Raw genomic sequence first — 14,617 nt, 5'->3', positions numbered from 1 at the left:
ATTGACACCTAACCAACGAATAAACACACACAGCTATAACAAGAACGAGAGAGGCAAGGCATCCATCTCAGTCAATATAAAAAAAACCCACATTTTATTCTTTTACAGGCAAGGATGGCTTTGCAGAAGCCACAAGTATATCATATTTCAAGACTGTATGGCTTCACAACTACCAAATAGCCAAATCAGAACACCCTTTAGCTTGGGGTGGGTGGGAGTGAAACAGCAGACTCAGGACAGTTAAACAGAAGCCAGGACAGTTGTTATGCGGAGACCCTTCTCCTAAAGATTAACCCTGTGATTATTAAGAGGGAGAGGGAGAAAAAGACCAGTTCTTCATACTGGGAAGGAAAATTGTAATAAGGAAACTATCGTCTGAGAGGTAGACAAGGCAGATGCCCAGTGGTTAGAGCCCTGCTTTGCACGCAGAATGTCCCCAGTTCAGTTCCCCAAATGGCATCTGCAGGTACAGCTGGGAGAGACCCCCTGCCTCAAACCCTGGAGAGCTGCTGCCAGTCAGTGTAGGCCGTACTGAGCAAGATGGGCCAAGGGTCTGATTCAGTAGAAGGCAGCTTCCCACATTCCTGCCGCTGTGGTAGGAGATAAAATCCGGCCGGATGTGGCAAAATAACAAAGGCTCTTTGTTATTTTACACACGCATGCCAAGCTTGAGGGAGGGAAATTCTCACCTTCTATTCACTGTCCACAACTCAGCTATACCCTGAGAGACATGTAGCGGAGCCTCTTTCACCATACAGAACGTAACACGTGCAAAGTGCACCCTTGGTCCCAGAGAACGTGGCCAATTGTCCTCTGCAATGAGTGTTTCCCCCCCCCCAGCAAAGAATCCCCACGAGACGGTGGAATGGAGCGATGAGCAACAGTGCATGAGTGGCACAGCGGCCTCAGCCCTGGAATGGCAGGTTTGGAGAGACAGGCCGTTCCCCTCGCACATCACGCCTGCCCAATCACCCCCCATGCCACTCGTACACCCCAGTCAGTAGGCCCACAATGAAACAGACTTTCGGCTTCCACAGTTTGCAGTCAGAATCTCATGAGGGGGGAGAGAGAGAGATTGGAAGCAAGGATTTTGCTGAGGAGTCCGAGTCAGCATCAGAAGCTCACCCAAAGAGGGCAGCCCGCACAGGATGGATATTTAAATAAGCGTGCAGTCCTGGTTTAAGACTACAAGTTCCAAGCATGCAGTGATCTTGTCCACCCTGTTGGGCTCGGGCATGAGATGCATAGTCTTGGAAGCGGTCACACCAGCGTTTAAACAAGGAGCATACCCTTCAGGGTAGAAATTTAGGGGGTGCGGGAGAGACCTGGCCCCCATAACCGCAACCAAGGCAGGTCTCCTCAAAACGGCTGAGGGGGAAATGGCGCTAGCGGATCCCACACCCGCCTTCCCCGCCCTCCAGCTTCTCCAGCTCGACGGAGCGCACCAGCTCTTGCACGAACTTCATCTCGGAGGCCACCTGCTTGGCGAGGGCCTCGTAGCGGTTCTCCAGCTTCCGGTAGCGCCGCTTCAGCCCGTTGGCCGCCAACGAGGCGCCCTTGGCCTCTTCCTGGGCCTGCCGCTTCAGGACCTCTGTCTTCTGCATCTCCTGCCGGATTTGCCGGAGGTCCTGGCCGATGGCCTCGTTCTCCTCTTTGTACCACAGCTCCTTCTCCTCGTAGATGGAGCGCAGGGCCTCAACGTCCTCCTGGAAGGACTTCTTGCTGCGTTGCAGCCCCCGCAGGCTCTCCTCGGCCGCAGCCACCTCTTCCATGACCTTGGAGAAACGCTCAAAGTTGACGTAGGTGTTGTTGGGGGGCATGCTTGAGTGGGACTTGATGGTGTACTCCTTCAGGCGTGTCGTCTTGAGGCGGCGCCGCTCTGGCTTCTTCCCGTTGTCTTCGTTGCGGACATTCCGGCGCTTGATCACCTGCAAGGTTAGCGGGGAAGAATCTCAGAAGGATGCTGACATGGTCATTCCCGTCTCTCTCTTTCTGTTTTGCTGAGACCGGAAGTTTCTAAACTATCTTCTGGGTGAAGCCTTACTATCCCACTCTGTTTACGAGGGGTTTAATGGTCTGGTGGGGTCTCAGACCCCTTACGTTTGGGGGAGCAGGGTCCCAATGTCTCCAGCATCCTACGAGCCAATCAGCATGAAAGGGGAGTGTATCAGCAGCAGCAGCAGCAACAGGACAAGGGAGGTTGCTTGCCAAACAGTCTTGCTTTCAAAAGAGGCATGCACCTTTAAGAAGCGGCCCCCTGAGTCTGCTTGTTGTCCTCTTCCCTCCCCACACCCCTCTCTCTTTCCTTTTGTGTCATGACTCAGATTCTAAGCCTCTGCTGCTAATCTCACAGACACGGCTCTGGAAGGCTTTTGGAGCTGAAGAGTAGGATAAAAATGTTTCGAAAATGAAGAAACAACGACAAAACCAACAAGGAGCAGGTATTCTGAACTGTTTTGTTTTTACCTTAATCCACGGGTGCTCTAGGCTTTGGTCAATCGTCATCCGCTTCCTGCAACAGTATGAGGGACAGAGGTCAGCTCTGGTTTTTAGGGATCTTTCTCACAAGGGACGAGCACATACTGGGGATAGGGTGTACCCAGACGCCGTCTGGCCAAGCCCCACGGAAACAAACGGAAGGGTTCTCTCTCGCATCCCCCATTTGATTCAAGGAAGCTTGCGCATCACACCATCCTCACGACTTTTCTTTACAATGCCTCTGTGACATTATAGATCAGGCGTGGAGAACGTCTAATTCACAAGCCAATCTTGGGCTGCCAGTGAGTACAATTTGGCCCACAAGGAGCATTTCCCTCAAACCACTCCCACCTGTCAATCAGCATTCATTTGCCCCACAAGCTATTCCCACCTGTCAATCAGCTATGGGGAACACATAGGCAAAGCAGACCTCTGCGGACAGCAGGATCCACCCCACCCCTGCCAGCCAACTTTGACAAGCAGGCAAGACCGCTCACCTTTTGGTCACTTGATACCATCATAACATCAGATGATCGACAGATGGGTGGCCCTGTCCAACTGTCAAAGTTTTCCAACAGGATAAAGATTTGGCCTGCAGGGCCAGCTTCTTCCCCCAAAGAATTCTGGGAAGGGTGGTTTGTGAAGGGTGCTGAGAGTTGTGAGGAGGCTCCCTCTTCCCCTCACAGCGCCACAGTTTCCAGAGCGGATTAACAATCAATCCCTCTTCCCAGGGGAACTCTGGAAGTTGTTGCTCTGTGAGAAGAACAGGGGTCCTCTAACAACTCTCAGCACCCTTTGCAAACAGAAAACATTGTGACCTCTGCCCACCCTCTCCCCTGCACCCCAGCCTCGTACTTGGGGTCCTTGACAAGCAGGCGCCGAATGAAGTCCTTGGCCAGCTCGCTGGTGTTGCTGAAATACTCCTCGTCAAAGTCGTAGTTCACGGCAGAAATGTTGGTCAGCGTCTCCTGCTTTGTCTCGCCCAAGAACGGAGACGCGCCACTCAAGCTGCAAGGGCGAAAGGGGCAAAAGAGCAATGTTTATTGAGGCGTAAGAACGTTAGAAGAGCCTGGCTGCTGGATCCGGCCCAAGAGGGCCCATCTAGTCCAGCATCCTAGTCTCACGGTGGGCGAGCAGATGCCTCTTCTGGGAAGCCTCCAAGCGGCACCCGAGTGCAACAGCACTCCTCCCCGCTTGTGATACTCCGAGCTCACTGCCTCTGACAGTGGAGGTAGAACATAGCCGCCGTGGCTAGCTGCCATTAAATGAAGATAAGGACATCAGCATTTCCTTTCTGGATCAGGCCAGGGGCCCATCTCATCCAATATCCTGTTCTCACAAATAAACCATGGCTCTCAGCCCCAGTCAGGTGGTCATGGGCGATGGGAGCTGGGGTCCAACAACATCTGCGAGGGCCACAGGTGTGTCCCCCAGCCATCCCTGGCCTATGATCCGATGCAGTAAAGCTCTTCTTAGGTTCTTACGATCACCCCTAATGCACTTTGTTCCTCCTGAGGGCCTCACTCTCATCAACTGGCCTTCAATGTCGAGAAGCATCCCTTGTCCCCATGCTGGGGGTGGGGAGGCTTGAAAAGTTTAAAGAGAGCTGCTGGATCAGACCAGAGGCCTATCAAACCCAGCTTCCGGTTTTCCACAGTGACCAAACTTGCATCCCACTGGTCAGGACGGCCACGTGTAGGTCCACAAGCACCACGGCACTCTCCCACTCAGGTTCCTCAGCACCTGGGATGCCATCTGCACTATTCGGTTGAAGCACACGGCTTCCCATCAAGGAATCCCGGGAACTGAAGTTCCCAGAGCTACAATTCCCAACACCCCCCACAAAACGAGCACTCCCAGGATTCTTTGGGGGACGCCGTCTGCTTTAAATCAGGGGTTCCCAAACTGTGGTACATGAGCTTCCGCTGCTTTAAATGTATGGGGTGGATGTGACCAGGTGTTCCCTGCTCTCCGCCTCCTAGGCCTGTCGGATCCCACAAGTAACCAGAATTTACAGCTATGGCTCCTGCCTGGGCTAGGAACTCCTCTCTGGCTGCCTCGCCGGCCCGGGCGCAAGTTCTGGGAGCCTGACCTAGGGTGGGACCAAAATCCAAAATGGAGAAGCGCGGACATCCCTCCCCAAAGCCACGCTGCTGCATGACACCCGCTGGGCTCTCTTGAGCAGTACCGGCACCAAACGCTTTCTTTCAAAATACTCACAGGATGTATGTGATGACTCCGATACTCCTGGAAGAGGAAGGGGGAAAGGAGAGGGTCAAGATCCGAGCACTGGAGTCCAGAAGCGGCTGTTTTTACATAGACACAGAAACCGGGGTGGGGAGCCTGCGGCCCTCCCCAAAATGATGCTGTCTGACAAGACTTGGGGCACAAGTATCTGCCTTTTGCTGCTTTTCCAGTGGGCATGCACAGAAGCCACCCAGCGCCTTGGGCTCCACGGGGAAGGCAAGATGGGAGATAAATGTAAAGCAGAACCAGTCTTCACCCTGCGCCCGCATTGAACGGCCTTGGGTCTGTGGCATGGCTTTCTGATTCTTCTTGAATCTAGCCTGCCCTTTGCCTAACGTGGAGACCACAGCTCACTCCTAGGAAGGCAGAAGAGGCCAGGTTCAATCCCTGACACTCCCAGGGGTGTTTTTGTAAAAAAAGGGTCAGTGATGAGAAAGGGTCACTGCCAGTCAGTGTAGGTAATATTGGGTAAGGTGGGCAAACAAGTCTCCACAGCTTCCTATGCTATCTGTTCATGAATTGAGGCTGAACCCTGAAAAGACAAGGGTGTTAGGTATCCAGAGTTCCCATGTCCAGGAGGTGGGGTGATGGTCTGTTCTGGACGGAGCACGTCCACAGCTGGATCCAGATTTGTCACTGGAGGCTTCGGTGGCCTCAGTGTCTAGGAGTGACTTTTCCCAGGTCTGGCTGGGCCCCTTTGGACTGAGATGACTTGGCCACGGTACACTATGCTCTGGTAACTTCCAGACTGGATTACTGCATTGCACTCACCGTGGGGCTGCCCTTGGAGACTACTCGTAAACTTCAACTGGTCCAAAATGCAGCAGCTGGGGTTCCCTTTAGACCTCATATAACCCATTTTAAAACAACTGCGTGGGCTGCCAGTTCATTTCCGGGCCCAATTCAAAGTGCTTACGTTAGCATGTAAAGCCCTAAACTTAGGCCCCAGATATATGAAAGGCCGCTTCCTTCCCTACAGACCCTCTCGGGTGCTGAGAGCAGCAGAGGGGAGGGCCTTGATAGTTCTGCCACCCTCAGAAGTTCAGGGAATGGCGGCCCGGGAAAAGGGCCTTCTCTGTGGCAGCCCCTAAGATGAGGCGCTCCCTCCCCGCAGAAGTGCACCAGGCAACTTCACTGTACAGCTTTCAGCAAATGCCGAAGACGCACCTCTTCACGCTGGCCTTTGACACCTGAGATGTATATTTTTAGGACCCACCCTATTCTGTGATGTTTTAAATGCTGTAGTTTGGTTGTAACCTGCCCTTGGACCTCTGGGTGAAGGGCGGGTAAAAAAATGCTAATAATATTATTATTAAAAAGAAGAAGATCATCTGTTAATATATATGCTACCTTCCTTGTGGCATAATAGGCTGACACTAGTCCCCTAACATGAAACGTGACAAAAGCTTACTTTCCACTTACCACATATCAGCCTCCAGGCCCAAAGGTTCATAGTTGACTATTTCTGGAGCTTTGGAAAGAGAGAGAGAGAGGTGGAAACAGGAAAACATTTCAATAACAAAGTGCATCCAACATAGTTCCCTGCATCTCTTTCTCATTTACCCTGTCACTCCAGACATGCGTGGGCAGATCCACGCCATGCATTTAAAGTGCACAGAATGAGCATTTAAAGCGCATGACTTCCCCCCCAAAACTCCTGGGAACCGCAGTTTTCAACCCTCACAGAGGAGGGTGCTCTGCAAGGGGTAAACTACACTTCCCAGCATAGGTCACATCTGCATCCTCCTCCCCCTGCCAAGAATAGTTTACTCCTGACAGAGAGAGGCACGGTTCCCAGCACCCTTAACAAACTATAGTTCCCAAGGTTCTTTGGGGAAGTCACATGCTTTAAATGTGTGTTGGATGTGCTTTCAATGTACAGCATAGGCCTGCCCTGTGAGATATAAACAGACACCCTTCTCTCAAGACTGGGGAATTCTTTAGCTTGCTTGCCCTCCCCATCACACACACACATCTTCATTTTCAAAACATCCCTTTCTCATACGTACCTACAAACTCCGGGGTGCCAAAGATGTTTTTGAACTCATTCCCTGCTTCAATCTTGTGAGCAATGCCAAAGTCAATCAGCTTGATGCGCGGGCTTGGGACATTTTTGTCAAGAAGCATGATGTTTTCAGGCTGGAAAGAGGGAACGCGAGACAGGTGACTGTGCGTCCGCATCCAGCAAACAAAGATCTGGAGTTCAGCCTACAGCCAAGAATTCTTGGCCAAGACCACCACATCTGCCGGCGCATTTTCGCAAGTTGCAAGAATGTCACAAAACACTCCACAGTAATCGAGTCTGCTTCTACCGGTCACTTACAGAAACGCTCCTGTCAACTACAGAAGCTTTGAGGGGCTTCCATCATCCTTCCCAGGGAGCAGAAATTCATCTCAAAAACGTTTCAAGGGATGCCCCCAATGGGAAGCCAGCAAGCAGGACCTGAGCGCAACAGCAACTCTCTCCTCCTGCGGCTTCCGGCAACTGGGATTTAGAAGTATGCTGCCTCTGATTGTGGAAGCAGAGCACAGCCATCGTGGCTAGTAGCCAGTGATAGCCTTACCCACATGCATTTGTTTAATCCTCTTCTAAAGCCCTCTAAATTGGTGGCCGTCCCTACCTCTTGTGGGGAGGGAATTCCATCACTATACACTCCATTAAGAAGTCTTTTCTTTTGTCTGTCCTGAATATTCCAGCGTTCAGCTCCTTTGGATGTCCACGAGTTCTAGTGTTATGTGAGAGAAAAACCTCTCCCTATCCACTTCCTCCATGCTATGCATAATTTTATAAACTTCAATCATGTCACCTCTGACTCGCACAAATAATTGGGTGTTAGAACAAATTAAACCAGAACGATCACTAGAAGCTAAAATGACGAAACTGAGGTTATCATACTTTGGACACATAATGAGAAGACACGATTCACTAGAAAAGGCAGTAACGCTGGGAAAAACAGAAGGGAGTAGAAAAAGAGGAAGGCCAAACAAGAGATGGATTGATTCCATAAAGGAAGCCACAGACCTGAACTTACAAGATCTGAACAGGGTGGTTCATGACAGATGCTCTTGGAGGTTGCTGAATCATTAGAGTCACCATAAGTCGCAATCGACTTGAAGGCACATAACAACAACAACAAAGAACCCTGAATGTGGCAACCTTTCCTCATACGGGAGTTGCTGCATCACCCTTCATCATCTTGGCTGCCCTTTTCTGAACCTCTTCCAAGTCTACAACATCCTTTTTTGAGGTGAGGGTATACAACAGGATTCCTAATGCGGCCACACCGTGGATTTGTATAACGGCATGACGATATCGGCAGTTTATTGGCAGACCCTCTCAAGTTCCAAAGTAAAGGCTTTTCACACACATAGGAGGTTTCACCACAGCCTTTAACTGCCAAAAAGCATACCCTTGATGCACAATGGCCATTGATGCACTAGAGAGGAGTTGAAATATCGTTCCAGAGACTGGGAAGGCGGCCCAGCTAGCAGATCCTTTCCTGCTCAGATCTTGCACGAGTGGGGATCTTACCTTGAGGTCAAAGTGCGCAATGCGCTTGGAGTGGAGATAGTGGACGCCATCCAAGATCTGCTTGAGGAACTGGGTGGCTTCCTCCTCCGTCAGCGACTCCTTCTCAGCCAGAAAATCAAAGAGCTCTCCGCCGGAGACCAGCTCCAGGATCAGAACCACATCAGTCTTGTTTTCAAAGATGTCGTGGAGCGTGATGATGTTGGGGTGCTGGATCTCCCGCAGGATGTTCACCTCCCGCTCAATCTCCTCGCGGCTCACCCCGCGGCGGCTGGAAGAGAGACGCCGCTTCTTGATGAACTTGGCCGCGTATTCCAAGCTGCTCTTTTTCTCGCGGCACTTCCGCACGATTGCAAACTGGCCGCTGAAAGAGAGCGAGAGATTGAGAGAGATCAAACATCCGGTTAGTCCTGCGTAGAGATGTGAAAGCCTGGGGGAAAAACTAGGAAAAAAATTTCCCCTTATTTTTTGGAAACAAATGTAAAAAATAGGAATAAAGGCCAAAAACCTAAAAAAATTAGCTAAAGGGAACGGGAGCGCAGAGAGAAACAAGGAAGGGAAACAGTCAAGGAATCCAGACAGCACTAAGAAGGGGAGGTGTGCAGAACAAGTCCAGCTGGCGGCAGCAGACAGGAAAAGAGAATCTTCAGCAAACTATAAAGCTGGGGGGGGACTTTTAGCCCTCCAGGTGTTCCTGAACTACAACTCCCAGCAGCCCCAGCAAGTACGGCCAATGGCCAGGGACGATGGGCGTTCTAGTTCATCAGCACCTGGAGGGCCAAAGGTTCCTGACCCATGCTCTAAAGCAGTGCTCTTCAACTTTGGGTCCCCCAATGCCCATGGATTACAATTCCCATCATCCCTGAGCATTGACCATGCTGTCTGGGGATGATGGGAGTTGTAGTCCGACAACATCTGGGGACCCCAGGTCGAAGACCAGTGCTCTAAAGCCAGGCAGAATGGACCGGGGCCAGGAAATCCAAAGAGGCTTTGCAGAAAGGGGACATGTTTGAGATTTCTCCGATGGGATCCCAAGAGCTCAAAGGCTGTCACAGTTAGGACACAGCACATTCCTGAGCCTACATAGACACACACACTTCCTGGTTTTGTGATAGTGAAAATGCTGGGGAAATATACTGCAGTCATTGGAGAGAGGGGGTGAGGAATATATATATTGGGTGAAGTTCTGTTTGTTGATTTCAAAACTGACTGACTGAATGACTGTGACTGTCTGTCTGTCTGTCTATCTGCATCCTCTGCATATCTGCATATCATCCCCTTCCCACAGGAAAGCAGGACAAAAATGAAGAAAGCTTTTTTCATCCTCTTTCAACTAAGCCACAAGCACCGGAGCATTTAACTGCAGCCAGCTATTTACATTTTACAAAGGTGAGGTCACCCCACAACACACCACCGAGGCATTCCATATAAGGCTGTGGTGACAAAAGCCTGACGGATAGAGCGGAACAAAAGCAACCCAACAAGTTTTAATCCTGCCGCCCGTCAGCAAAATCCGGATGGCAAGGATACTAGGAGTGGAGGTGGGGGAGGAGGAAGAAACAGATTTAGCAGACAAGGGTTTTGGGGTTTTTTAAAGGCGTAAGGAAAGACAGCTTGGCCTCAAGTCACCCTTCTGTAAGAAAAGGAGGGTGTATGGCATAGAGACGTGGACAGAGAACTGTTCCTCTCCCTCTTGTACAATGCCAGAACTTGTGGACATCCCTGCCACCGAATGCTGGAAGATTCAGGACAGACAAAAGAAAGGACTTCTTCACGTGGCTCACAGCTAAACTATGGAGCTGAACTGGCTCCCAGAGGAGGCAGCCACCAACATGGAGGGCTTTAAAAAGAGGATTAGACAAATTTGTGGAGGAGAAGGCTGCCAGCGGCTACTAGCCATAATGGCTGTGCTCTGCCACCACGGTCAGAGGCTGGATGCTTCTGAATACAAGTTGCTCAGGTCCTGCTTGCGGGCTTCCTATCATGGGCATCTGGTTGGCCACTGTGAGAACAGGATGGAGGACTAGTTGGGCCACCCTTTGGCCTGAGCCAGCAAGAGACTCTTACGTTCTTATGCAATATCTGTGCATCTAGTGAATACACAGTGGCCTCACTTGGAGATAACTTCCCCAGCTTAATAAAGTAATGGTTTACTGTGTTTATTAAGGAAACCAGGGTTTGTAAAGATGGGAACAAGCGTCAGGCTAACATATTCTCTCCTTGCTTTTCCCTTGGCACATGAACACATTTAACTGACATTAAACTAGAGTTGCCTGTAATGGGAAACACTAGTGTTAAACTCCGGTTTAAACAGGCCAGGACTGACGCAGCAAAGCTGTCGTGCAACAGCAGAATGGGGGAAGTGGAATGCAGGAACATAAGCCGTCACAGTGCGAGTAACACTGTCACAAGGGTCTGATTTGTCACAATACAGTGTTCAGTGACACCGTGTTATTGGGTAAGGATTTTGCATCACCCACTGAAGCCAAAACAGGAGAAGCATGAGATCTGCTTTGCCTTGCAACACGCTAGCTCTGTCTTCGCATGCTCAGGGGGACTGTCCGCCTCGTTTCCGCTGAGTGGAACTACTCAGACAGGAAATGTGCCTGAAACACTTTCAGCAATTGAGACATAAGTCAAGAATGCGACAATACTGCATTCAGGGCTGTGAGGCAACCCTTCTTCTGAAACTTTCATGTGAAATCTGTATTTGCTTGTGAGAACAAGCTCACAGGATGTGTACAGTCAAAGATCTGGCTGTTAGTTCAAACCAGTGCCTGAAATTTAGCCCAGTCATCCTTTTCACAATGGGTGAATTTGATCTCAAATACACTTCAAATATAGTAATACCTATTATACTAATAACAGTAAGGGAATAGATGCTTTCCTGGACATTACTTCTTGAACAGAAACTTTGGTACCAGAAGTAGGAATAACATGGAAAGAATAGGGATAGGTTCCTACACCTGTTCATAGATGGTGGGGGCCGCTTCAACAGGGGCTTTAAAGGGTGTCTACCTGGCACTCTCCCCCTCCTTCCCCCTCCTCCTCTGAATCCTACTTGTCCTTCCCTCCCCAGCCCTGGGAGAAAGCAAGAGATCTCTTTAATGCAAAGCAAAGGCACAGGCTTGAAAGTTTATCCATAGCAAAACAGACACGTGCTAGTCAGTTTCACCTTAAAGCCAAGGCATAGGCATGTCAATATCAATAGCAAAGCAAAAAGTTGGTCAGTTTTACCTTTAAAAAAACGTTGGTTAAAAGGAGCTTCCTTCCTGAAGGATTCCTTAACTGAGGTATTACTGTATCAATAACACGTATTCTTTATATTTTCCATTAACTCTCTACGTTACACAGTCCTTGGGTTCTCCGCAAAGGATGCTTTTAACTAACCGAAATGTTCACTTCCATTACAAAAAGCTGCACGCAGTTTATGAATGTCGAGATTTCCCCTGGGAGAAGTTAGAATGTTCATGGATGTTCCATGACATCACGATTAACGACCAGGGGAACTCATAGACAATAGCTTGTTTTAAACTTATACAATTCCCCCCCCACACACACACACAATCCTTGCTTCCTATAAGTTCACCACACAGAAGCACACAAAAATTTGGGACACAGGGATCTGCCTTATACGGAATCAGACCATTGGCCTGTCTAGTTCAGTACTGTCAACGTTGGCTCTCCAGGGGTTCCATCGGGGGGGGGAGGGGGTTTCTCTCCCAGCCCTAACTGGATATGCCAGGATTGGACCTGGGGTCTTCTGCATGCAATCAATGAGCTACAGCCCTTCCCCAGATTTTCTGTCTCTGGCTTTTTTTGACAGCCGGGAGCTTGCACAGAAAAAAAATACAAAGACACAAGGAAGTGCAGGGCTAGCTCACCTGCCCAGCTCCTCTTCCATCTCATAATAGTCTTCCACATTTTCTTGCCGGAAGGTGGACATGGTTTCCCGCAAGGAAAGGGGCGAGTCCCTCGATTTCCAGTACACCCAGTGCCAGATCGGACGCCACTGCTTTCAGCGCTGTAGAAGGGATGGCGGAGGGCCCAGTATTACTGGGGAAAGAGCGAGCGGCCCCCCACTGAAGACACACATACAGAAACGGTCTGCTTTTCAAACCTTATTTCCACATGCCCTTCCCTGTTATCCGTTCTCTACAGAGTTTATCCTCCGATTTCGGAGACCTCAGACTTCAGGGCACCCTTCCACGATATTAGAAGAGTTTCATCTCTGCTGCAGCTCCACCATCCACAGAGATCCCTTCCATAAACCCGACCCCTAACCTTACAGCCCCCCTCCCCGATCCCTTAAACACCCACCACCCTGTCTCTTCCTTCACCCCCCCAAAAGCCTCCAGGCCCTTCCCCTATACATTTGTCAAAACCCTCCATCCTTCATCTCCCCAAACTTCACCCCCTCTCTCACAGCCCCATCTTTCTTCATTAACCACTTATTTCCTCCCGGTACCCCTCTGCTGCATCCACCAGTGATGCTGCCCCATATCCACCCTAAAAAGCAAACCCCATAGATTTCCTTTCCCACATCCCCAAGCAGCCCCCGTTCTTCTATATTCCCTCCCTGCCCCACACAAAGCATTCCCTCCACACCAATGACACTACCCCATCCACATTCCCCCCAGAAAAAACCACGCCCCACAGAACGCCTGCCTCCACCCCCCAGCCCCACACAAATCCTCTTCTCAACGGCCAATTCCACCTCCCCACACGCAAAAAGCCCTTCCTCATGGACCCCCCTTTTAAGGAGCCCCCCTAGCGAGCGCCCCGCCAGCCCCACCTCGGGCGGGCGAGAGCGCGCCTCGGCCGGGAGCAGCGCGCGTTCCCGAGAGAAAGAGAGCGCGCGCCGTCTGCATTCCAACACTCGCCTCTCGCCAGGGCCAGGCCGCTCCGCCATTGGCTCAAGCGCGGAGGTGACGTCGGCACCCGCCCCCTTCCTTGCCCCGCCCCCTGCCGGACGGTGACGTCACCGACCCCTCTGAGGAAGGCTTTCCCAAAATAGCTGGGATTTTGTCATCTTTTAAGGAATTGCTCTTCGATGGAGAGAAGGGAGTAGAAGAAGAGGAAGGCCGAACAAGAGACGGATCGATCCCATGAAGGAAGCCACAGACCTGAACTCACAAGATCTTTCACGACAGATGCTCTTGGAGGTCGCTGCTTCGTCAGACGAAATCGACTTGAAGGCACGTAACTAGACGGAAATCAGTGGTTCCCAAACATTTTTCCTTTGCTGCTTTTTATTTCTGACATAATCTTTTATGTCATGTTATTTAAATTTTTATTTAGCTTATGTCATATATTAGTTATCTTTAGGCGCCAGGCAAGATTCCCCTTTTTCCAGGCATTTGGCTTAGGCTGCAATCCAATGCATTGGATTCAATGGGAGTTACTCCCAGATAAGAGTGCACTGGATTGCAGCCTAAATTTTCGGATGGTTTTTGATTTTTTTTGGGGGGGGGAGTGGTTCCACTGTCTTATTCATTGTATTTTGTTTTTTAAAAAGCTTTTTAGAGATGTTCATTTTATATTATCACTAGACACTAAAATGATGAAACTGAGGTTATCATACTTTGGACACAATGAGAAGACATGACTCATTAGAAAAGATAATAATGCTTGGAAAAAGAGAAGGGGGTAGAAAAAGAGGAAGGCCAAACAAGAGATGGATTGATTCCATAAAGCCACAGACCTGAACTTACAAGATCTGAACAGGGTGGTTCATGACAGATGCTCTTGGAGGTCACTGATTCATAGGGTTGCCATAAGTCAAAATCGACTTGAAGGCACATAACAAAAATCACTAGAAGCTAAAATGATGAAACAGATTATCATACTTTGCACACATAGTGAGAAGACATGATTCACTAGAAAAGACAGTAACGCTAGGAAAAACAGAAGGGGGTAGAAAAAGAGGAAGGCCAAACAAGAGATGGATTGATTCCATAAAGCCACAGACCTGAACTTACAAGATCTGAACAGGGTGGTTCAGCTTAAGGGTCAGGGATTGATGCTGGCCTTTTGGGGCTCATTTGCAGAACAAGAGCAACCTGTCTTATAGCTGCAAGAGAATGCCTGTCAAGCCCAATTTCAACGGGGGGAGGGGGGCCTGTGGGTGCCAGGAAAGGCCTCTATGAACATAGCAGCCCTGCAGAAACAGGCCAGTGGCCCATCTAGTCCAGCATCCTGTTCTCACAGTGGCCAACCCCAACTCTCTCCTCCTGCAGTTTCCAGCAATTGGTATTCAGAAGCATCCTGCCTCTTAACAGTGGAGCCAGAGCGCAACCATCACGACTAGCAGCCATCCCAGTTGACAGCCATTTATTTATTTATCATTATTTTTACCCCGCC

At 50.0% G+C, this 14,617-nt stretch overlaps 1 protein-coding gene across 3 annotated transcripts; it reads right to left on the bottom strand.

Moving 5' to 3' along the window:
- Positions 1-65: 65 nt before the first annotated feature.
- Positions 66-13,160, bottom strand: DAPK3 (death associated protein kinase 3). Of its 3 annotated transcripts, none has more exons than XM_061601946.1 (9): positions 13,050-13,160; positions 12,139-12,278; positions 8,258-8,618; positions 6,735-6,864; positions 6,148-6,196; positions 4,699-4,725; positions 3,334-3,486; positions 2,467-2,512; positions 66-1,928 (listed from the first exon to the last, which is right to left on the bottom strand). In XM_061601946.1, exons 2-9 carry the CDS (start codon positions 12,198-12,200, stop codon positions 1,386-1,388), a joined length of 1,371 nt encoding a protein of 456 aa, XP_061457930.1. In that variant the 5' UTR covers positions 12,201-12,278; positions 13,050-13,160; the 3' UTR covers positions 66-1,385. The 3 variants fall into 3 exon arrangements, with proteins under 3 accessions (XP_061457930.1, XP_061457932.1, XP_061457931.1); XM_061601948.1 differs by lacking the exon at positions 13,050-13,160 and adding an exon at positions 12,375-12,525; XM_061601947.1 differs by lacking the exon at positions 13,050-13,160 and having other exon boundaries at positions 12,139-12,525.
- Between the last annotated feature and the right edge of the window lie 1,457 nt (positions 13,161-14,617).

This window comes from Rhineura floridana, chromosome 18 (genome assembly GCF_030035675.1).
Source record: "Rhineura floridana isolate rRhiFlo1 chromosome 18, rRhiFlo1.hap2, whole genome shotgun sequence".
NCBI classification, from domain to species: domain Eukaryota; kingdom Metazoa; phylum Chordata; class Lepidosauria; order Squamata; family Rhineuridae; genus Rhineura; species Rhineura floridana.
The sequence above is the reverse complement of the archived record's forward strand: the minus strand, read 5'-3'. Positions and strand labels throughout refer to the sequence as shown.

Bases quoted from the DNA above. Each gene is read 5' to 3' on its own strand.
- DAPK3 (XM_061601946.1), bottom strand. From the start codon at position 12,200: ATGTCCACCTTCCGGCAAGAAAATGTGGAAGACTATTATGAGATGGAA. The intron at 4,726-6,147 runs GTAAGTGGAAAG...TTCCTCTTCCAG, and splicing joins GGCCTGGAGGCTGATATGTG to GAGTATCGGAGTCATCACAT. The intron at 1,929-2,466 runs GTAAAAACAAAA...CTAACCTTGCAG, and splicing joins TAGAGCACCCGTGGATTAAG to GTGATCAAGCGCCGGAATGT.